The 24,521-nt window shown below is 42.0% G+C and overlaps 1 protein-coding gene across 1 annotated transcript in view; it reads left to right on the forward strand.

Moving 5' to 3' along the window:
• The window catches only part of PKDCC (protein kinase domain containing, cytoplasmic), a 37,053-nt gene extending 12,812 nt beyond the window's left edge, over positions 1 to 24,241 (forward strand). Inside the window, exons 2-7 of the mRNA XM_051615938.1 lie at positions 1,813 to 1,935; positions 4,970 to 5,241; positions 8,927 to 9,006; positions 9,872 to 9,979; positions 20,076 to 20,249; positions 22,973 to 24,241. Coding sequence (XP_051471898.1) covers positions 1,813 to 1,935; positions 4,970 to 5,241; positions 8,927 to 9,006; positions 9,872 to 9,979; positions 20,076 to 20,249; positions 22,973 to 23,058 — 843 coding nt within the window. The 3' untranslated portion in view covers positions 23,059 to 24,241. The remainder of the gene's footprint in view (positions 1 to 1,812; positions 1,936 to 4,969; positions 5,242 to 8,926; positions 9,007 to 9,871; positions 9,980 to 20,075; positions 20,250 to 22,972) is intronic.
• Positions 24,242 to 24,521: the final 280 nt, after the last annotated feature.

Genomic DNA, 24,521 nt, shown 5'->3' on the forward strand with positions numbered 1-24,521 from the left:
ATTGAATTTTGTTTTTTGCTGGCTCGGAAGGCTTGAACAGAATTGTGTTGATGTGATCCTCTAAGATACTTTACGGTACATGGAGATTTAGCTCCCATCAATAAGCTGCACAAAAATGGTGTCACAGATGATAAGGAACAAAGCCAAGACTGGTCTGAGTGGCTCTAGATTAAGAAGGGATTGCTGTTTCAATCTTTGTCATGGTTGTGGCAGTGAAGAGAGGGGTCCCTTTTTGTATTTCAAATGTTCATGTTGGCATCTATGACAAATTCACTGTTGTGCATCGATGCCAAAATCTTTTCAGCGTGTTTTAAAATAAAATCTTCTAGCTCTTTTTTTGTTTAGGTTAATGCCCATGTCTAAGCAGCTGTTTTGAAATACAGTGCCATTTTTACACCAAAAAGAAAAACTGTTTACTTCTTTTACATTTTTTGGCACCCTTTTTTCTTTTAAATATAGACAGCTACAGTCAGAGCTAGCAGAACAGTTCATAACAAATCCCATATTTGCTGAGTTTAGCCTGGTCTTTGCTTTTCTGTCTGAGAGGGTCACAAGGCACAAGAATGTGCTTGGTACTCCAATCTGCTCACAAGAGCTGTGTTCAGCCTCACCCTGCTCCCTCCGTCTGTGGCACCGGCTGGTGTCTGGCTCTCTGCTTTCCTGGTGAGTTAGGGTCAGTCCCTCTTCTGATCTGGATGAGCCTGGTTTCTTCTGCAGGGCCATACCTGAGTTCCCTCAGCTCAAAGGAGACCCTTGTCACCTTCCCTGAGCTTTTTACAACTAAAAGATGTTGAAAAAGTCAGATTACTCCAGGCAAAGCAGTAGAGGAACAGCAGCAAGGGCATGTTTTAATGCTGCATTTTCACACAGACCCTTTTACTGTGTGGTTTATTTGACTGGGGGCAGAGATTACATTTAATTTTATTTCATGTGCATGCTGTTCTGGGTGGAAAGTTGCAATCAGATCCTTATCAGGCTCAATTAACTGTCTCTCTGCCAAGCTTGGCAGGGAATTTGTAAAAGCCTGTCCCTCAGCCCTGTCAGACATTGTCCCACTCCATATAAAGCAAGACATCACTTCTCCCTAGTCTTTAAATATTCTTCTTATGCGATTATTTGTGCAAGTGATAATTAATCATCCAAATGTCCTTGGAAAGCAAATAGAAGAAGAAGCTGGAGCATAACCATTTAAATGCTTTTAAACAGAAGAAACTACTGGCCCGTAATATTTTGAAGTATATGCCCTTCTTTAACAATCCTGCACACAGAAGCCCAAGCCTATTGAGAGACAATTTCTGGCTGGGAAAAGCGAAGTTTTGGTGCTTCAATTGCTTTTCAGTCTCCCATGTCATTGAAATACACGTTGCCACTCAATGCACAAACAGTAGTCCTATAGAAAATTTTATTATAAGCTGTTTTGTGATGTCTTGTAAGTAGAAAATCACTTAAGTTAGGTACTGCATAGAACTAATTTTCCTGATATAGAATTGTGTTTCTACATTAATCTATTATTTTTTTCTCTTAAATATTTATTGGTATAAGATCTTGAACTGAGAGGTGTGCTGGGGACACTTCTCTGGCCTTCTGCTGTATGATGTCCACAAGAGACTCTGCTAGCTAGTTTGGGAGTTTTGAGGCAGCATTCTGCAAATGAGAGGACACAAAAACTATTGGGGTGACATCAAAGCAATACAGTGTGTAGAGCTCAAAGCCTTTTAAGAAATACTCACTTCACACCTTGTCTGCAGAGAAACCTAAAAGCGTGCCAAGACACATTACACTGATACTGCCTGTTTATGATTTTTTTTTCAGCTCTATGGATATTGTTACCAGGATAGCAATGACATCCCAGACACCCTGACTACCATCACTGAACTAGGTTCGCCTTTAGAGATGATTCAGCTTTTACAGACTTCCTGGGAAGACAGATTCCGAGTGAGTAACAACTGTTTTAAAAGGACTTCTAAGAGAGCGATGAATACAGAGTAACATCAAGCATGAGACAGGGGTGTTATCGATTATGCAGTGCAATTCACATTTATTAAACATTTGCTTTGCTTATAATTACATCTTGGTGTAGAAACAACATTTAGCGCACCCTTTCTGCAGTGTCAAAGATGTTGTACTGTTTTGTCTCTTGATGTTATCCAATGGTAGCAGATTATGCCTTTTACGTATCTTCAGACATTTCTTATTTGTTAAAGCTCAAGGCCCCAAATCTTTGGCATTGAGTTTTGTGCTCTGCAACTGGGATTTAAACAATAGAAGGATGTTACATTTCTCTCCTGATCCTTATCATAGGTTGTTTTATAATTGTTTTCTACTGCTTCCCCATCTGTTCATCTTTTACTGAGGAAAAAGTGAAATTAATATACATGAATATCAAACCTTGCTTGTGCATCACATTGGCAATTTACCAGGAGCACGAAGGTCACACTTAATTTGTTCAAAATGAAGCCAGACTGCAGCAATGCTTTGATCAAGACAGCACTGTCTCGCTCAGTGTATATTGGGACATGTCATGGGCTGAGGTTAACTCTCTAAGACATTGCAAGGCAGCAGCAGTTTTCATCTAAAACACTTTGGGTTGTGTGGCTACAGCTGTACCAGAAAATTAGAAGTGCTCCTGACTGATCTCGGAGACAAACCAGCAAGGTGCAGCCCATGTCTGTGCTATTGAATTCCTGCAGTCCCTGAGGGCTGGGTGGCTGCATGCAGGATGCCTGTTGGGAATGGTCTCTGGGTCGTGCTGTCTTTGGGATGGCACCTGGAGTCTGCTGGGGAGAGCAACCTTGGTCCCCATCAGACCTAAGCCAGAGACTATGCTAGGCAGTGTGTGTGTGTGTGATTCAGTTTCTGTGCCCAAGAATGTTCCCTGGCACAGTTTATTCTACTAATAGAGATGGAGCAAGTGTGTTCCCTGCATGAAGGTTCAACTCCCCTTTCATGAAATAAGTACAGTCTCCATGAGCAGTCGAGGTGTTTGTCACTGTTCCTGAAGTACAGGACCTATCTTCAGCTTGTCTCATCCAGCAAATACCTGACTGTGACAGCAACTCTGTACAAAGTAAAAGACCAAGAGATTAGTTAGATTATGGGTAATAAACAGGGAAATTTCCATCCTGTGTGGATATTTCTGAGTGAGAAATTAGGAAGGGAAATGAAGGAGAGGTAGATGAAGGTGCTGAGCTGACTTACAGAGGTGGAATTACAAATGAAACATTCCTGTTACTGCTGTAATGGCATCTTAGATAATGTCATGGTCATTAGCTTGTCTAGGACGCAACTAAGGGAGAGAAGGAGGTAATAAAATATCATGTTGATAAGTGAGACTTGTTTGTGTTCCAGTTCTGAAAGAAACTGCAGAAATATTTGATCTTACTCCTGTGTATAATAATTTCCTCATGAGGAAGGACTCGACAGTAAGATTTGTCTCCAGATCAGTGGTACTGAGCAGGGCCTTCATGGGTTTGCTTGCAGCTTATCGTCCTGGGGCATCTGCAGGCCCAGCGTGGTGGGAGGAGCATAGGGCAGCAGCCATCGGGGCTCAGCCTGGTCCTGGGGGCTGCCAGTGCAAGAGCAGGGGTGTCTTGGCATGGCAGACAAGGCAATGATTTCAAATGGCAACCTGTGTTTTTATTCAAGCTAAATACTGGGTTTGTTGGCAATTGAAGATACATGTATTATAATTTAGTTTGGGCTGGATGTGCATTTTATATACAGTGTACTGCACGATGGCACAGATTTGCATCCTGAGTCCTTCCAGAGGGAGGAAAGGGTGGTCAGGTCTGGCATCCCGTAACCAGGCCTGTGTGCATCTGCACCTACAGGTATCTCCAGGATAAAAATCTTCTAGTCTGGTCAAGTGGGAGAATGGTAATGATAGTGTGAGATAGCCCATATGTCCTGCAGGGCAAAGGTCTGTAGAGATAACTTCAGACATGCACAGCTTTGTTATGAAGGACACATTTACGTGCTCCCTCAGTGTACTGTTTATGCCCCAAGACTGAATTTGGATTTGACCACTACTTCAATGCACGTGGCCTTAACAGTGTGTTTTAACAGAAAACAAAAATTATATGTAAACAATAAAAAGCTTGCTAGACTGAATAAGACCTGTTATTAATTTAATACATAGAATAAAAGTTCCAATATTTAACCGTTCATATTAATGCTGTGTTTGCATTAATACATTACATAGTAGACTCTAAAGGAATGCATGAATTGAAGCCAGTACTTTGGTAAGGGGGCTGAGTTCAACGTTCGAGTTTAATGTCTAGTTACTCAGGTTTCTAACCTGCAATTGAAAAATGCAGCATCAGCCCAGAGCTCCCATGGCAGCCTAAAAGTGGCACATGAGGATCCACCAAGGTAGATGGACATACACGCTTATCCTGAAGCATGGTAAAGATTTATGGAGGGGCTGTGGAGCTCCTCTTTCTGGGAATTTTCTTCCTTCTCTCCTGGAAAAAGACATGAGAGGAATGACTGGAAAAAAAATTGTAAAAGCAGTCGAAAAGCAGGATCAGTGGGGAGGCAATACAGACACCGTCTGCAGCTGGAGCTCTGGGTGCGGGCACAGGACAGTCTGGCCAAAACTTCCAGACCTGGAGTTTGTAAAAGAGCAGAATCAGACTGCGTGGTCAAGGACTGTGTGTAATGTGTTATTAAAAGTTAATGCTTTTATTTCTAATAAAAGTAAGAATAGCAACAATGAGCCCTGCTTTAAGTATAGTGTGGGAAAGTACTGGTAAAGAAGCTTATTTTTTTTTTCAAGTCTCTAAGGGTTTTACAATCAACAATGTTAATCCTTTGAAAAATACCTTAGTTGCAACATTCAGTTTTGAGGAAAAGTTAAAATGCTTATATTAAGTCATGTATTTATGAATCTATCTTCAGCTAAAGTGGTTTCATTTGTATACTTTGCACTAAGAAAATAAGACAAGGTTTCCACATTTTTGCTTTTCAGATATGTCTCAGCTTAGTTCGGCTTCTGCATTATTTGGCTCACTCCCCTCTGGGCTCTGTGACATTACTGGATTTTCGCCCTCGGCAGTTTGTGATAGTGGACGGGGAACTGAAGGTGACTGACCTGGATGATGCCAGCATTGAGGAGAGCTCTTGCACCAGTAACAGCGACTGCTTCATGGAATTCCCTGCGAGGAACTTCACCCTGCCCTGTTCGGTTGAGGGACGGTGTCAGAATATGAATGAAAAGAGGAATCTCTACAATGCCTACAGGTACGTGATCAGATAAGGTAAAAGAGAACTGAAAGTGGGGAAAACATCTCCAGTATTCTTTATAGCTGCTCATGTCAATGAGTACATATTGTCTCAGAACCGTTACCCAAGAGTAAGTGAAGCCATGAATAATTGTTTCTTTTTTGAAAACACGTAGCCATGAATAATTGTTTCTTTTGTGAAAACACGTAGCATTCATAACTTTAGGATTGTTTTACATACTTGGAGTGTGATTCACCACTTTTAGTCTAATTTTATGTTGGTTTCATTCCATTGAGTAGAGATTTTTCATAGGAATGAAGCAGAGGTGTCTGTGGAGGTGGAGGCCTGTGGTGAGATGATTCAGGCTGCTCTTCTTCAGTGTGAGTTAAGAGGGGTCATTACGTGTTCATCACCACCGGTTGAGGAAGGGGCTGCCTTCAGAGACAGGGTTAGAGCTCAGCTCTCATCCTGTGCTCTGGCTGGATGCTCCCTGCCTCTCTGGAGCCTGCCTTGGTGAGGTGATGATAACAGTACCTGGTGCAGATGTGGAGCCGTCAAGACCCTCAGTTGCTGACAATCTGGGGTGTAATGCCAAACCTTTGAAAGCAAGATGTGCTCCCTTTTGCTCCCCTCCCAGCCCCTGGTCTCTGCATGGCAGGTGCTGGAGAACTGGCTCCCAGTGCTGCTGCTCTCCCACATGCAGGGGATAGTCAGACCAGCTGCCCATGGTGAAGAAGGTGTTCAGCTGATGCATCTGTCTTCTGAATTTGATTTTAAGGGTTTTTCCAGATTGATATTGGAGTCCCCCTAGAGACACTTCCCCTTCATCCCTTGCTCCCCTTGGAGGGCTGTGTGGGCTGCTGGGGAGCTGTGTTGCTGCTTTCCAGAGAGCTGGTCGCCAGTGCTCAGGGCCACGCTCTTTCTGCTGCTGCTGTGGCTGATGGGCACTGCTGGGTTGAGTGGCTGCCTTGGCTGATGCAGATAAGAGGATCTCAAAGCAATGCCATAATGGTGTTCTCATTTCTTAGGCTTCCCTTTCAAGTATCATTCCATTCACTGCCTGCCAGACCACAGTGAGGAGAGGCTGCTCCAAAGAGAGTCTTCTGCTTTGGTCCCAGGGTGCTCACCAGCATGTGTATTGCATTAGCTGACCACACTGAAATGGGCTGCACCACATGAGAGCCATCTGCAATGATGCAGTGCAGTTTTTAGTGTGTCCTGCAAAATTTTCCTTTTTCCATTTGCTTGGCTGAAAGATCCTGCTTAGCTTGCTAGCTTTTGGTTAAAACTGTTTTATTGGTCTGGCTAAGAAACCTTTAATAGGCACCCATCCGCTTCGGTCTTAAGTGGGGACATGTCTGTGGTGTGGTGGGCTTGCAGCAGGTTGCTGGTCTCACTGAGGGAAGCAGTCTTTATGTTACTGTTCTTAATATTGCCTTTGCGCTGCACACCAGTGCGTAACACACACAGTGCCGCAGTGTTTTCAGCCCCTGCTTTTGCTTAATTCAAAAGAGACAGTGGCTTTTTGTTAAACAGCTGATTCATGCTATAGTAGGCTGCAAACACCCATGGTAGGACGTGACCAACGAACTCTGTGCACTTGTCTTGGAAGACTACATCTTCACTTCCTTAGGCGTAGGCTCCTAAATTTCCTATTTTCATGGATACAGTGTTGCCGTAGGGTTAGAGATTGCCTCCAGGAGAGGGGTCCTGGTGCTGTTAAGTAGAAATCAAAAGCTGCAGTATGTCAAACAATGCATAAAACCCTCATAATTTTAAAAACAGCAAGCCCTAGCCTTGAAAGTGTAATAATCCTAGCTAGTTGGTTTCTTTATGAGGTAAATAATTAAAAGGAGAGAAAACATTTTGAATAAATCTCTACTCTGCAAGAACTGGTTCGTCTTGACTTTCAGATGGTTACCTTCTGTCACAAATGTGCCTCTGTGGATTTTCCTCCAAATGTTGGAGGAACAATTTTCAAAGCACTGGACAGTTTTAAAAGGAAGGATAATTAATATTTTGAGTTATTTACCAACGCCTGATGAATTCTCCAATGAATTCTCTATCACTGACAGTTCTTAAATTAAGATCAGATAGTTCACAAAAAGAAAAAGGAAAGGGAAAAAAAGGCTGTAGGAGCAAATGTAAAAGGATCTGACAATCTGTGTTATGCAGATCACAAGGGATGCCATTGGCCTTGGAATCAATGAATAACAAATGTTCCTGCAATTAAGTTGTGCAGGCACCAGTGTCTCTAAATGTCAGAATTTCACATGTGGATGTTTGCATTAGAGCAAGTCCTATATTTATATAGCCACAGAAAAACAATAATGTTCGTGAATTGCATCCATCCAGTGTTTAGCAAAGTATATGACAGCTACTGAATTTTTGCAAAGAAGTATTCATGATCAAATCTACTCTTCTTGTGGGTAATCTTTAAGCAGAAAAATAAGGAAATTTTACCAGACAAATTTTTCATTAGAAACGTTATGCTGCTCATGAGATTTCTCTGTGTATTTATATTGGCTGTTTCATACTTATCGCTAAGAAAACCCTCTTGGGAATAATTGCACTCAATAAATATATTTACATATATAAATAATATAAATATTATTTTTAAATGATATAAATATAGAATGCATCATGTAAGTATTATTTTTGTAAGGGATGAAAAAGGGAGTTAAAATCTCAAGGACGTATTCATTGTGTAAGTAGAATACGTCAGCTCAGTGGTACCTGTGTCTTAGATCAGTTTTATCCGTCAGTAACTTTATGTTTTGATTTGTGATTCTGTAAGACATCTGCTAGTCTCCCTCCTGAGCATGAGTCCCTGGAGGTTTCTGTCTGACAGTGTGATCTCTGTACATGAAAAAATGTTTACTTTGCAGGTTAGATGCAAATCAGGGCAACTTCCCATTAGTGTTCTTGTTCTGCTCATTACCTAATATTTCTGTCTGATAGTCCTGTTTGTATTGTCAGATTCTAAACTACCCATCTCCATCCTAGGTTGCCATGACACTGAGTTTGCAATGAGAAGTAATATTGGCAGAGTAATAGAAATGCAGAGGAACAATGTGAAAATTAAGTGTACTCCAAGTGATGGTGAAGGCGTATTGTTTTTTCTTTCGTAATTAAAGTGGAGAATATCCATCCATTGATGAATATCTACATGAATGCATTTTCAATTTAGATAAATGATGAGAACAGAGAAGACATTCTGAATTGCAGTGGCATTAAAACAATAGAAGGAGGCTTTCTCCTGGCAATTCATTTGAAAGTCTGAGAAAAGTGTAGAAAAGAAAATAATAGAGCATAAGTGTGATTTATGCACTTTCAAGATTTAAAAAAAACAACAACCCAAGACCTCTGGGGTTGATGGCATCTTTTTGATTTCTTGAAGAAAAGACAGTTTTGCAAATAGTCACAATCCAGGGGGCTTCACAGCAAATTTCTGTCTTAATGGAACATTTACATGTACTTACAAGACAGCCGTGTGTATAACGGCGTGGTCTAGGTATGCCAGACAGGTGTGTTAATAGGTTCAGCTATGTATTTATTTGAATACAGCATATGATTATATTTCCTGAATAGGTCAGTGGCTTATAAGCAATAGGAATTTTATTCCTTGTGTTGTTCAGTAGTTACCAGACATTTGTAAACCCTTTTAAAGAATTTTTCAATATGGGTTACTTTTCTATTGCAGGTTTTTTTTTACGTATCTTCTCCCACACAGTGCACCATCCTCACTGAGACCATTACTGGATAAGATAGTCAATGCAACAGGTAATTGCAATAAACATGGTAGTGCCAAGTGTTTCGTATTTTAGTGTGACTATCATGTTTGGGATGGGGAGGAGGCTGCTTTTATGTTCACTGCAATAGAGTCTATTCTATCCAGGATAAAGTTTCCCACTAACAAAGAAGGCAAAAATGGCCCCGTATGCCAGAGAAATGCCATTTTGAGATACTACTTAGGCTTCACAGGGGTATTTACTTCCTCCTGGCACCTCAGCACTGTGTGAACTGTGTCAGAATGCAATACCCTGTGGGATCTGGAAGAGCTCCTGTCTCTGGCAAGGGGAATTTTAACGATAAAACCAGGATACTTCCCTATTGCCAATGTTACCAGTGGTGCTTTTATACCTCAGAAACCAAAGACAAGTGACATTACCATAGAACTGTACTAATTATGGAGGTGTAGTGCCTTTGGGACAAGAGTAGTTGCACATGGCTGTAAATGTGATTTGAGGGGTTTTGGTGCATTTTTATAGGGCTTTTATACCTTGTATTGTGTGTATTCAATGGGAAAGTTAATGATGCTGGGCTATAGCTAATTAATAAGCAGAGCTTTGAGAATTCCCTATATTGGCTGAAATTTGTCCCTCCCAGGGAGCTCACTGCAGTGTTTTCTGCACTCAGGCCTGGGGTTCCCAGCTGGACAAGCCAGCCTTTGAGATGCCTGTCTCATGTCAGGAACGACATCCAATTTGTAGTAACTCTGAGACTTCATGGACTCATCACAATGCCACCATAGAGCAGGGCACTGTTGGGCTCTGATGCTTAGGGCTTTATTCAAGTGCAACCTCATTGTGTCCTGTGCAGGTTGCTTCTCATCTAACTAACTCATTTTCTTTCTGTGCTTTTAAAGGAGAGCTTCACTGGGGGATAGATGAAACAGCTGCTCAGCTGGAGAGGGTTTTGAATCTGTATAAAAGTGGAGAGTACCTACAGAACACAACTCGGATGCCAAAAACTGGTAAAGTAATCTTTCATGAAACTTAAAATCAGGGACCCTGCTTTGTCTTTTATTCGAGGTTTGAAAGGGCAAATGTGCCAAAAAATGGGACTCGATGTCCCTTGGATATGATAATGATAATATGTTGTCTCCCTTTTGCCTTTTGAAGCCTTTGTCACTTAATGAGGTAGCTGTTCATCCATAGGTGTGAGCAGGCTGTAATGGGCATATGGAAATCCAACAAAGCATTGCTTTCCATAGCAGATTGGTGGAAAATGTTTTTCATCACATTCACACAGTTCTCAACTGTTGGAGTATCAGAACCTCCCGAATTTGGGGAAATCTAATCAAGATGCTGTAACCCTCCATGGATTTCCTGGGTCTTACAGGAATTTCTTGCTACGCAAGCACTTGTAGATTGGAAGAATAACATTTTTGCTTGTTTAGCAAGAGAAAAATAATGTGTCCCTCAACTTCTGCTAGCAATAGAATAAAACAGAAAAAAAAAAAAAAGGACAGGATGAAAATGAAGCTTCGTAATAGTATCTTTTTCATAAAATCTCAGCAGCACCACGGGTGTGTAAAACGCTATTCAAGCAGCTGTGGTATGGAGGATGCATATTCTTCCTGGAAGGATTGCTTGTGGAATTATGCATGTCAAAGAAGATTGTGTATAATGGAAATGACTGTAAAGTCTTAACAACTGAAAAAGCTGTTTTGCAAATTATTTTTGTGTACGTACAGTATTCATGTCAAACTGTCAACATAATTGACTGCAAGTTGATAGGAAAATTATGGCTTTGCTGCAAAAGCTCAGTAAAGAGGGGAAGACCGGTTCTAAATGAAGATGAATGTTGGCACAGGAGGTTTGAAAGTTCAGTGAAGCAATTGGTCTGCGAAAGAGACACAGGAGCCAAATTCTTTCCTGTTGTAGCACTGTTAACCTCAAAGGGCCGTGACACTAGGGATGAATTTGACCCACTTATCAGAATAATTCAATATTTATTTTGTTGTAAAATTGGCAGGAAAATTGTTGCAGGTGTTCATTTAACTTTCTAATTTTCAGCTTTTCATCACAATCTCTGCTGAGTGATGCCTGTCAACACAGTAAAATTATTTTCAGCAGTACAATCAATAGCACAAACACGTCCTTTGTTGAAGGACGGGCTGGAGGGCTGAAGTTTTTCTGTGATGCTGTTTGATTCCAGATTTAACTGCCATATCAGAACAAGATGAAGGTTTTAATTTTAGAGGGCTGTCACGTTTATAAAGAATCTCAGGGAGAGAAGCTTTAGGACAGCAGTAGTAAATGTAACAGTACAGGTTTCTACTAATATGGAGCAGAGCTCCATGTATGTTTAGCTACTGTAATAATTACACATTTTTGTGTTAGTTTAGTTCTGTGGAGTCCTGGATAATATCACGCAGAATCCACTCTCCACGTTCATGGTTAGTAATGCCCTTCTGTGCAAGAAGCCCTTTCTGTTAGGACACTGCTCATGGACTTAGGCACTCTGCAGTGTGAGTAAAGATGTTACAGATCTGCAGATTATTTGTGTAACATTTGGCAAGTCTACATTTAGGACTGTGAGTGTAATGTTGAATTCCTTGATAGGAAAATGTTCTCAACCAATGGCAAGGCTGAGGAGTCAGAGATCTTAGTGGAAATTACAGCTAGACTAGATCTATTTTCAGTCTTAGCTGCCATGGTTTTAAGATGTGCAGGCCTATTTCTTGTTTGTTCTAAGGCTACTTTAACCAAACAGAAAAGGGGTTGTCATTTACTTCTATTTTAAGGCTCCCTCTCCTTGCCAGAAAAGTATGAAGAAATCATATCACGAGGGTGCAAATACACCTATCTCCCTATTTGTATCACTTTATTCAAAACGTACTCCTTCCTTAAATGGTATTTGATTGATAATTCCATGCTATAATTTATTTTTTATATTCTCAGTCCAGAGATTATGCCATTAGAAATTCTTAATTAAAGTAATCCAGATTATGGAATGAGCAATTCTGTGGTACAGTGAAGTTGCTGGAGTGGGTGACAGTGGTGCTGAGACTGGTGTCTAAGTAATCAACCTCTTCCTGCTGGCAGGATGTTTCCCACTGAGCTGGTGTCCTGACTGCCAAAACCAGGGTTGAACAGCTGAGCAGATGGAATATTTTATATAGCTCTTGGGGGGTAGTAGGGAGGGAGACAGGGCTGAAAAGGGATGATCATTAAGGTCCCTGCCAACCCTAGCCATTGTATCATTCTACAGTGCTATGAAAAGGGACAACTGTGATACTTTCCCAAGCTGTCAGCTGAGGTCCTGCTTTGGCCTTGTGTGGGGTCGAGGAGGAGACTAGTATTTTCTGAAAGCAGTGAAAAAATTTTTTTAAGATTGTGGGATTTTTAAAAAACATTTTCTGCCTTGCTCTACAGCATAATGAAAGTTCAAGGAAAGTGTTTTCCAACCCAGTGCTAGGTTCAGATAAAACTAGAGATGATGGTTTTGTTCTTGGGCCAGATCAGAGTTAATCAGAGCTTTACATCCATACACCAGTGTGCTATGATCAAGGAGGCACAAGTTTGCATTGCTTTTTGCTCCAGATGGTGGAAATCTTGCAAAGTGACCTGGTTCCCAGGATTTCTGCTCTCTCAAACACTAGAAATTACAAGAATTAACAGTTCTAGTCTCCTCTGGCATCCAAATGGTTGTGACAAAATAAGGCCTTTCCGGTGTGATCTATTTTGAAATCCTAAATGCAGAACTATATGAGAATTTAGTTGCAAGAATTGCAAGATTGTGGTTTGTTTTCTTTTTGGGGAAAATAAACCATAGAAGGTTCAGGTAATGGTGCTTCAGAATTTGTCTCGTGTCTAAATGTCTTGAATAGAGTGTTGTAAATACTAGGAAAAAAAAACATCGTGATCTTCAGCAAGTGATCTAAGGCTATAACTAAAACAAACTTTGTGGAAACAGTCTGTTATCTACCTGAACCTATGTTTTTGAAAGGAAGACCTCCTTCTATGAACACCATGAAGTGAGAAAAGTGATACTGATAATCAGTAGGGAAGTGACATGAAGGAAGTTCTTGTCAACCCTAGTGTTCTCATAAATAAGGTTTAACAAGATGATATAGTCATATTACAGAAGATCTTGGATATTAAGCTTTCACTGTGCTTCAGTTGTAAAAGATTTTATAGTGCTGTAAATTATATTATGCTCTGGACTTTGCTTTAGTATCTTAGGAACACAGTAGAGGCACGGGAGACATTCGATAGCTATGTACATGTTCTGTAATCATAAATCACACTACTGTTAATCTTGATACACGAACATTACAGTATTTAAAACAACACCATGAACAAATACTTTTATACTCCATTGACTGTTGGTCTCTTGCTGGAATCCAGAAGAATGTGAATTAAAAGAGAAACCATGTATTTCTCCTGATGTGTTATCTAAAAATGATGAAATTGTTCCATTAATTATCCAGATTAAGATGACTATAAAAAAGATCTACTGACGTTCATCAGTGAAATCTTGCCCCCCTGTATCAACAGTTTCATTAACTTCAATCAAGTGACACTGATTTGTACCAACTGGATGTCTGGCCCTTGAGCTAAGCCCCAGCCTTTGGTTAACTCAGAATTTACTCAGAAATGCGTGAAATCAGCTAACACTAGTAAATCCGATAGCTTTGTTATTCATTAAAGCTAATAGATGACCCATTATTAGGCCTGAGGGTGTGCAAGCCCACAGAAGGGTATAATTAGCTGGTGTTGTTAGTTGAAAGCACATTCTGAATGCTAAAAAAACTAGAAGGCTGGACATAAAGCAAAGTGTTTTCCTTTGTCTTAAGACGATTTGGCAGGATTATGCTGTATGTAAACATTTACAGTCCAACAGTGTTTTGAAAAAATACTCTGCAGGGTCACTATAGCAACCTGCTTAGGAAATGGTAAATCCACCCAAGGATTATTGAAATCTACTGGGGAGGTGGAGTGTGTTTGTGCACATGGGCATGTCCAAGAGAGAAATTTTGTGAGGTTACTGGAATATTGAGGCAGTTTGTATATCCCATGGCAGGCCACAATGTGAAGGCCAAAACTGCTCTGCTGAAGGCTCTTGAAAGGCTCAGCTGGGAATGTACTGCAGCCCAGATTCTTGCTTTATCTGGCGTTTGTGTGTTTGGTGCTTCTTTCCCAGGGACGTCAAAGCTGCTTTATGGCTCGCTGAGGGCGAAAGGTGAATGGGGCTGCAGGGATGGGCAGAAAGTCTTCCTCTATGCCCTGCTTTGCACAGAAGGCTTTTGCATCAGCAGCCTGCAGCAGCTAGCAATCCCAGATTGCAGAGGAACGCAGGCTCAAGTTGCTTTGCACTCTCACGATGCAGGAAATAGGGCGGGGCAGAAAGTGTGTGCTCATTGCTGCAGAGTGCTATAGTGACCAGTTGGTTGCTGCTCACATGTATCTCTTTTGTTGTGCAAACCATATGCCCTATTCACTGAGCAACGTGTTCTGTGCTCACTAAACTTCTCCAGGTCCAACTTGGCATTGCACAGCAAAATGCTTTCTGCTGATGAGCTACATCCTCAGCTCTTTGAAGAATCATGGAATAGTTTTGGTTGGAAAAGACATTTAAGATCATCAAGTCCAACTGTTAATCTAGCATACTGCCAAGTCCACCACTAAACCATGTTGCTCAGCACCACATGTACAAATCTTGTAAATACCTCCAGGGATAGTGACTCCACTACTTCCCTGGGGAAGATCACTAAAGAAGTCACCAAATGTCCTTTACAAACCCAGTAAGCATCTGTCTTCAAGCTTAAACACCCCACACATGTGACCCAATACACCTTTTGTCCGTTGTCAGCACCATCGTATTTATGAGTGGAGGGTCCTGATGCAGCTTACAAGCATCCGTGGCACTAGTTTGGGCCAGTTGCCTTCAATAAGCGTGTGTGCACCACAGAGATGGGTGTGGGTGCCAAGCAGCCCCACGAACACAGCCCGGTGAGTTGCCTTGGGACGTGGGGCACGAGGCAGGAAAGCCACTCCAGCTGTGTCCTTTTAACAGGAATAAAATGTAAGAGAACATGTCGTTCTTCTCTTCCTTTATTTGTGTTTCGGTGACAGCCTGCATACCGATTTAAATATGGCTCTACTGTGAGCACAATAGAAGCATATAAAAAGAGGCAAGCCTTACTTTGCTTCCAGCCTGCACGCGGGAAGCAGCCAAAGGATGGAAATACTCACCAGAGAAGCAGGGCTATCTCCTGGGCTGACGGCAAACCCCTGTCCTTCCAAACAGTTGGGATTTGTCAGAAATGATTGAAAGCAGAGGCACGCGGGATACGCCTAGTCTGTCGTTTTCTCAGACGTACTGAAGAATAGCTCTCCATAGCGCAGCCGTGTGTGCGGTTTGTGAGGCTTGTTGTCAGAAGTGTGTTTAAATGTGAGGTATTGAAGCATGAGGAAAATTTCAGCATGAAATGAAGCGTACTAAAAACATAAGTGTATTATTGTCTATTTAGGATGCAATTCTCTTCTCCTTAAGCTCCCTGGGAATCGGCGGAGACTGTTTGTTGAGCAAAACAGCTCAATAGCACTTTTGGCTGAGATTGGCAAGATCAAGCTCTTTCTGCTTGCTTGTAAGCAAAGCAATTAAAAGCAAATCCAGATTCAACTGCCAGTGTTCCTCTTGAGAGTGAAGGAAAAGAGAAGGGAAGAAAAGGAGCAACATGATTTCTCTCTCAAGGATGTACATTGCTATGTCGGTGTCGTTGACCCATGCAGTATTGGCAGGTGATAACTAGAAAAGAAAACTGGGCAAATTTCCAAGGAGTAGCTGTAGTTGGTAGTAAAAATGCAATCTGGCTGCAGTGGCTGAAATAAATGGTCATTAGGGCTGATTAAAGTCAGATTTAAGGTGATTCAAATAAGCTAAAAGGGGGAAAGCACAGGCAGTTACACATAGTTTATAATAAACTTGTGGAGTTTTTTATATGATTCAGTCTAGTATGGTGAAAATGGGTATGTTTATAGATTGTAGTTGGCTTTGGGATGTTGCAGGTGATTTTTGATGGAAAAAATTTAGAAGGGTAGCTCTTGCCCTGGTTAGTGATGTTGCAGATGCTCTTAAATATGCCTCTCTTACGTATCTCGAGAAGGGGCTCAGTTTAAATATCACTGTGGCTGCTGTGGGGGCTGGCTGGTGCTGTAAGGAACTTCTAAGAAGATTTTGGCCTGGTTGAAAGACTGTATTTTGATTGACCAAAGCAAACTTATAAAAATATTTTAAACTTATTAAAAATAACACAAACCAAAACTTTTGAGGATTGCCCAGAATCAGTGGAGCAAGATATTTTGAAGTTTCAAAATGTTTACAGGGCAGGACAAATGTTTCCTAGTGGGATTAATTTGTATAATTGTGATCAGCAAATCAGACACCATGTGGTTAAGCTGGAGTAAATCTGTCATAAATGACATCAGGATCAAGCCAGCTGCATTACATTTGCTGCAATTCTAACAAAATATATAGATGGAGAACTGGATTCTTTTTCTATTGTGACACTGGTAGGAGTGTCTTGCATTTATCTGATCTATTCCTTGCCATTACCTTGATAGGCTTTATGTACTCTGTGTCAAGCTACGTGTATGTACGCAAAAGTGTAAATTTATGGCTGCATTTATAGTATTAGGCAAGTATTTATTGGTTTTAAACACCATTAGTCTGGAAATCGACCAGAACTTTGACCTTTTTATGATGTGATTTACTGCTGTGAGCCTTCAAATTCCATGGACTCCATTTAAGCAAGTCACAGGTCTTGGCAGGACAAAAAACTGAGCAAGAGCTTAGTCTTCAAACCAGTGGAGTTTTGCTAGATTGAGCAGGTAACTGCTCTGGAGTGACCAGGATGATCATGGAAAGGCATAGGGGAAGCCCAGCACTCCTGTGGGCTGGGACTCGTGGACTAGAAGCAGGAGGTGCCTGACATTGCTGGGGCACATCTTGATGGAGGAACATCCTTTGGGAGCACACTTCTAGTTCATGTAAGAGGAATGCATTTCTTCATAGCTTGTACAAATAAAGGCTAAGGGGTCAGCTCCCAAATTTGTTACTATGTAAACATGAGATTCCAGGGATATTTGCCTTTGCCGTGCAAATGGGGAAGGTGGCGTCCTTGCTCTCCTCAAGATTGAGTGAGTTTTGGAGAAAAATGTAGTTTCCTGAAACGACTGCTTGGTTGGTGTTGCAGTGAGTTTCTGATTATTTTTGATTGTAATAGTTTAATAGGAGATCCTGTGTTGGCTTCCTGGGCTGGTGAGAGCACCTGGCTGGTTTGGGGAACATAGAATCACAGAATGGTTTGTGTTGGAAGGGACCTTAAAGATCATCTAGTTCCTACCTCCCTGCATGGGCAATGACACTTCCCACTAGACAAAGTTGCTCAGAGCCCCATTCAGCCTGGCCTTGAACACTTCCAGGGAGGGGGCTTAAGATCCCCAAGCTGCAGGCATTCAGCAGTCTGTGCCATTTTGGTGGGGCTGCCAGAAGCTGCCTTTGCAGAGGCTGTGTGCCTCTCTGCTTTCACTTAGACCCCAGCAGCTGTATTTTCACCTGTCCGGTGCTTGGGGACCTCTCAGCCAAGGACAACACCCTTTGCGTGTGAGTCATGCTGTTGTGTGCCTGTTACACTACTCTGTTCCGACCAGTGCAGTACCCTGAAGTTGCAGATGATGGTGACTTCTCTCGGGTAGGAACTGGTGGGGAGCAGCAAGGAGAGGAGGCACAGCCATGGGGCTCTGCCACACAGCAAGACCACCTTATGCCTTGGTGTGGAGGTTTCCATCCTCTCTGTCACCCCGAAGCCAGGACCTCACCATCACCCTTGCAGTTGTTGCTCGACCAGTGCTATCAATTAATGTGTCCAAGCTGCCCAAATGATTTACCAGGCTTAGTCACCTTGGAAAAGTCAATGAAAAGGGAGAACTTTTATCTCCTGCCTCTGACAGTCTCAGGTCATGTAAATCACTGCTGTTCTTTTGAAATCTGTTTACATCAGCAGAGAGCCTAACCTCTGACAGCTGTCACGGGAACAGCGTTGAGAAGTGCTATAGACACATCAAGAGGCAGATCTGTGTGCAGAAGAGTTTAAAAATAAGGGTCTTCCAGACAGGCTTCTGCCTTGAATGGTGTCAAACCAGGACACGTGGAGGAAAATAAATGATGGGACTTCTCTGCTTAGTGCCCTGGTGGTGTGCTGAGGGATGCTGCAGCTCCCTCCCAGCCCCAGCATGGAGCCCGTCAGGCTCTAATGGCACTCATGGAAAGGGCCAGGGCATGATCCCAGCTGACGTGGAGAATGAGTCAGATGCTTCATCTGCTGCTGCAGGAATTGCCATCATTCTGTGAGTGTCCTCCAAGGTCTGAGCTTTGGTGCAGCGCAGCATTAGGCGGCACTTCTGTAGCTGTGAAAAGTTGTGAATAGTCATATTTTGTATCCAGACAACATGGCATGCTCACTGATAGTCATGTGTGGTGCTGATTATGGTGAACTGCTATTTTTGCATCTTGTTACCACACACCATTTTACTGACCTTGTCTCTGAGGGACAAATCAATACTCAGCATTCACCATACTAAATGTTATTTAGCTACATTCAGTTTTCGTTACACTGCACTGTTGATACAGAAATTAGAAAAAAAGGGACTTCACCTACCCAGGCAGTAGCAGTTTGATTTATGCTCTGATGTTCCTCAGAATAAATGTATCTATATATTTTTTTGATGGAGGCACCAGCATTTGTAATGTGAAACTACATTTTAGTTTGGGTTTTCTCATTGTGTCCGAGTCTGTGTTTTCTGAATCAATGAAAATGTTTTTGCCTTCAATTTCAGTGGGATGTGATCAGCTGATTTTGCATCTTGTTTATGAATGTCTCGTACTTTAATGAGCTAGGCTTAAGGAAAAAAAAAAGGCATTTGCTGCATTTGTTTCCCACTATTTCAGCCTGTGTGGTGTGAATGAGCACTTGTAGTTGTGCTTTTTTCTTTTCAGTTAAAATACTGCAGTTTAGAGCCACACTCGCCTCTGATTTGGTGGTGTTCATACAACGTGCTGCTTGAAATATTAGCAGGCTGAATCTGCAATGTCAGGCAGAAAATGCCTGAACTGAAGTGACTTAAGAATAGGCTGGAAGTCGGGGTCAGCAGCTCTGGTTTCCATAATAGATACAATTAGAAGAAATACAGAATGTTATTTATTTTTTTGAATAGGATGTGGGGGGGAGAGACAGGGGGGAACCGCCAAGTTTGTGCGTCTGGAGGCTAAATAGAAATGTTTATAAATGATTAGTTGATTTTGCTGATGCATTCATTAGAGAAACCCCCGTCAGCGGCTGGGAAAGTGAGAGGAGCTGTGAACAGAGAACAAGAGGCAGCTCATAAAGGCAAGTGAGACTGAACGGCAGCCAAGGGAGAGGAGTGATCGTCAGGGCAGCATGGAGGTGCGGGGCGAGGACCACGCTGACATGCTCCCTCTACTTCTTATTTTTTCTTCTCTTTGGAGGCCCATCAAGCGACTTTCCCTTTGTTCTAATCTAAGCAAGCACAAAAAAGTTTGCTTAATTAAAAGCCTGTCTTTTCTTCCTCCTCTAAAGGGGCCAGAGGAAAATAGCATGCTCTTCTGAGGGAGAGGGAGGGCTGGGAACGCCTGGTCAGGTCTCACCCTGACAATCCTGCTCACTGTTAAGAAGGACAGTGAGTCAGTTCATTCAAGTGGATGCTGTTTATTCAGTGGGACATTCTTCCTGTAAAACTCCCAAGAAAACTAAAGCCTTACCTATGCAGTGGGGAAGGGGAAAGGGTTTTGTGCACAGACTGTTTATTTACAGATGCTTTCTGGAGAAAAAGGTGAGAAGAAGAAAGGAGGAAAGGAAAAGGAAAGTAAGGTGCAGAGCTATAAACACATTTGCCGGTAAACTGGGGCTGGTACAGTCTAGCTTGTCACCTTTTCTGTCACATACCCCACTTCTAAGCTGTTATAATAGACCTTGCCTGTTAAAAACAAGCAGTTTGCTAGAGCTTTCAAAACTATTGCTTTGCTGTGGTTACTTGCAGAGTACAGACGGGTGCCTGAAGCTTTTATTCCTGATGAGAACTATAGATGCTGGCCATCTTACCACCACAAGGGCTGCCTCCTCTCTGTGTTCGATGTCAACGAAGCCATCGAGATCTGTGACAGCTATTCCCAGTGCAAAGCTTTCGTCTTAACTAACCAGACAACTTGGACAGGTAGGTCATGATGCTACTCAGCAGAAAAGAGCATGTGAGTCACATACTCTGGCTGCTTTAGGCATTTTAATACAGTTTGAAGAGCATGTTGCATTGAGCTGTGTGAGCCACCAGCAGCAGCTGGAAGTTTCTGAAGCTCCAGCTGAACTGGTTTGATTTTTGGTGGGGCTTTTATGTGCCTTCTCTCAGAGGGACAGGAACTGCGGGTGGGCTCAAAGGAGCTGGCACCAGAGCACATGGACCAGAGGTCTCCAAACCATGGGGTCTGAAATTTTATTTTAAAACACAGCAGCAAAAACAACAACAAAAGCCTGTGACCTGTTTCTGCAGTTAAATGTGCAGGACGTGGTCCAACATCTGGATTTAAATAAATCTTTCCGATCCATATGGTTGTTGCAGTTTGACACAAAACCAAACAGGTTCTCCTGTGCATCTAGCTGGGACTTCCTGGCTGATGTTGAAGATGTCCTGCCACTGGTGAGAACACTGTTTCTCTAGCAGCAGGGCTTTGGCTAAAGGACAGTGATGAGGGAGGGTTTAAAACCCGGTAGAAGTACAACTTCCAGGGTAAAATCCCATTTGCTGCTGCAACTCATTTTCTTGTCTAACAGAATACACTTGTTGAACAGAGAAGTACGTTTTCCAAAAGGCCTGTGGGCCTCGCAGTCCCCATGTGGTTCCCCTGAAGGCAGGCATTTGGTGCTGATTGACATCAAGTGGAGAATTGGCCCTGGCTCGCTGCTTCTGCACCAGACTTGTGCCTATTTCAGGCAACGTCAGAGCTATCTGAGAAACAAAAATGTTACAAGTCTCTGCTAAAAATCTCCAGTAGCTGCAGCTCAGGAGTGGCTCAAAGAGCTGAATGCCACAGCTGGCTCCCAACTTCACGCCCCATCGTTGCATGCCCAGGAGAGCTGTGTGCCCCTGTAGCCAGCCCTGGCCAGCTCAGCAAGCAGTGTTCCCCTGGGTAAACTGCACTCCTTGGGAGGGTAAAGAGAAAATAAATGTTTGTGTCTGTAAGGTGCAATGGACCAAATGCATGTTCCTTCATAGCCTTCCCCCAAGGTAACCCGTCCCCTGAAGTCAGGGTGAGATTTTCTTCTTCGTATTGTCTCCACATGCACAGGGCTGTTTCCCTGCCTGCAGTTACCATTTTCTGCTAGGGTCACACTGGCTCCCCTTCTGCTGTCTTTGAGAGGAGGGTGGCTGATGCTAGCCACACCTTGGGAATGCTGATGGGACGCCCTTGCTCTGCCACAGACTTTAGCATTGCAAGTTACTAAGGCTCAGAGGCTCAATTTACTGTCTGTAAATCTGTTATCACAACATGTCTTAACCTTAAGTCAAAATCTGCCCTGTGTGTAGTTGGATGCTTCAGTTGTGCTTAGCTGAGCAAGATAAATATACACTCAGGCCAGGCTTTTATATAAGCCTAATGGGTCCCCAGCTCTGAAAGCATCACAAACTAGTAGAAGCATTAGACAGTTCAGAGTGTTTTAGGCAGTGTACTGCCACGGCTTTCTGCATTTCTTGTACTTCTGAGAAGTTTTAACAGAGAGTTCCATGGAACCTAGAAAAAACTGATTTGTATTAAGCTTGCCTGTCACTGACTGGTGACTGTTCGGCCATCATGTCAGGCTACTTATAGTCAGACTATTGAAGTTAATGAATATACTAAAAAAGTAATTATTATGTCACAGGGAAATTCATAGGAAGTTTAGAGCAGCTTCTGTCTCAGATCATAATGTCAAAAGCAAATGAGACATATTAGCAATATTTCTAGTCTTATTTACCTTTACCTTCTTGCTCTTGATGAATAAGTACTTGAGTGCCTGAAATCTGCATCATGAACATTTGCTCAGTTGTTGAGGCATGCCGTTTGCTGTGTGATTATGGGAGCCCTCGAGAGAGGCAGGCTGAGAGTAAAGACCGTTTGATTTTCTGAAGTTCAGAGAGGGAAGGCAGAGGTTAAACAGCTGTGGAAAATCTCTCTGTGGCCCCTGGTCCAAGGAAAGGCAGGCAGTGCAGGTCCATGGGATGACAGGTACTTACCATGAGACAGGGATGTGAAGATGCCAGGACAGTAACCATGGGGAGATACAGGCACTATGCTGCGTCTCCTGCAAATACTATGGAGTGAAACATCACCAAATTCAGCCCTCCCGGTCTCCAAAGCTTTATGCTGCCCAGGCTGTTAGCACTTGCTGGTGCTTTTTTATATTAGAAGCAGAAACCTTGTTCCAGCTTGTTTAGGACCCAGAGCAATGAAGTGATCAGCAATAGCTATTTCAGAAAAAAGTCATGTTTAACATACATTGCACTAACCAGTTTTGCAAAGGTGATTCTGCTCCTGTACAATCCTGAATGTCCTGAACCCAAGCCTGTTTTTATCAGTGGGAGAGTATTTAAATATGTTTTTTAAAGATAATGTGAAATTTGTACTAAAATCTTCATTTACCATGTGAGCTGTGCACAGTCATATCTTGAACATACTTAGACAAAAGTAAACAGACTGAGAGCAGGGCAGATTCAGTGTCATTCTAGATGAAAGCATTTCAGTTTTATCCTGGGTGAAGTTAAGAAAGAGTTCAGGCTTGGATTGCCTGTAGCATGCATTGATTGAAGAAGAATATGAAATACCAATATTTCAAAGTTAGCAACCTGTTGCTCATCGCTTCTGAGTAATTTTTTTTCTTACCCCTGTCTTTTCCTGTCTGGTGCAGGTCGGCAGCTTGTCTTCTTCAAGATGGCCTCAACTCATATCATGCCTGATCCTGACAAGATAACGTATGTGAAGGTGACAGACTGACAGCTAAAGTGGCTCAGTCTGACCCATGAGTGACAAGAGCTGTTTGTGTATAAATATAGGCAGCTGTTAGGTATAAGGTGGCTATGCCCGGAGAGATAATTGCACTATTACTCATTCTAATCTATAGAGTGCTAAACAAAACTTTAAAGAAATAACCTGCATGACCAGGATGAATGTGCAATAAAACAGTATTTTGATAATGTGATTTTTTTAAAAAAACAAAACAAAGTGAAGTACAAGATACGATACACTGTTAGGGTATAATTTTGGTTATAAATCAGCTGGCAGCTCTGGCTTTTCTAACCAAGGTTACCATAATGTTTCTGACCTGTCTGTGTGAGCACAGGGATGAAAGCTGATCATTTATTTGGGAAGTCTGTATCCTCCACGCTGATATTTATTTGGGCACGTACAATCACAACAGAGTAACTGGAGCATATCAGTTTGTAAGCTGAACAGCAAACATTTCTGAAGACAATCAGCATTTGTGTTAAAGCTATCAAATATGCAATGCCAGGGTATTTGTCAAAAGGAAGGAATTGGTTATGTTTGGAATTGCAAGGCTGTAGCTAATTTTAATTTTTACTTCCAATGTTATCATAAAGTTTCATTTTTAATTTAAAAGAGCCATTTTGTAGGTCTGGCAAATCACATAAGCATATGAATAGCGCCACTGAAAGGATGGAGTCTTAGCCTAAATGCCGAGTACTTTGCTGAATAGGGATGCCCCTGAGCATATGCTTACAATTAAGCCTATGCTTACGACTTGTTGAATCGAGTTTGAATTGTTCGGGAAGCCACATCTTTGACAGACTGGCAAAGCAAGACAGCTGGTGGAACAGTACTAGTTTAATGACTATCTTGCGGTTACTCATATATATTATCATCAAATCCTTGGTTGTTTAAGGCACTGCTTGCTAATTCTTAGAGAGAATTAAGTAAATGACCTTAATAATGGCAAATGAATGCTAGCCTTAATTCTATATAAAACGCATTTTACAGGCATGGTGTGTCTAGAGAATTTGCTTTCAGTGAAAGCAATAAAAGTAAATGCTAAAGTGACCAATGTCATACTGTTTTGTAGTTTGTACAGTCAGGAAAAAAAAAGTGCTTTTGTTTCTCAAATTGTTTATTTTTGTAAAAAAATAATAAAATATAAATACTATTTGCTTCATAGTCATTGTTTTTTTTTGTGCTACAAATAAATACCTACATCCAGTGACATCGTATATTGTATATAAAAGTAAGCCTGGGATATTTTTTCCAGGAAGGAACTGAGGTTGTTCCAGTGGCTCCCAGTGAGGGGTGTATTCCTGGAGACATGTGGTGGCTTTGTCTACGGGGCTGCCTGTTGCAAACCAACTGACCATTAGAAGACAAAGCTTGAGCAGCCTTTTTCTCTGCAATTTGAGTCACATCAGTACCAGTATTTTAAAGTTTGGAAAGGGTGAGGATGAGAACAG

The sequence above is a fragment of the Apus apus genome, chromosome 3, assembly GCF_020740795.1.
Source record: "Apus apus isolate bApuApu2 chromosome 3, bApuApu2.pri.cur, whole genome shotgun sequence".
Classification (NCBI taxonomy): Eukaryota; Metazoa; Chordata; class Aves; order Apodiformes; family Apodidae; genus Apus; species Apus apus.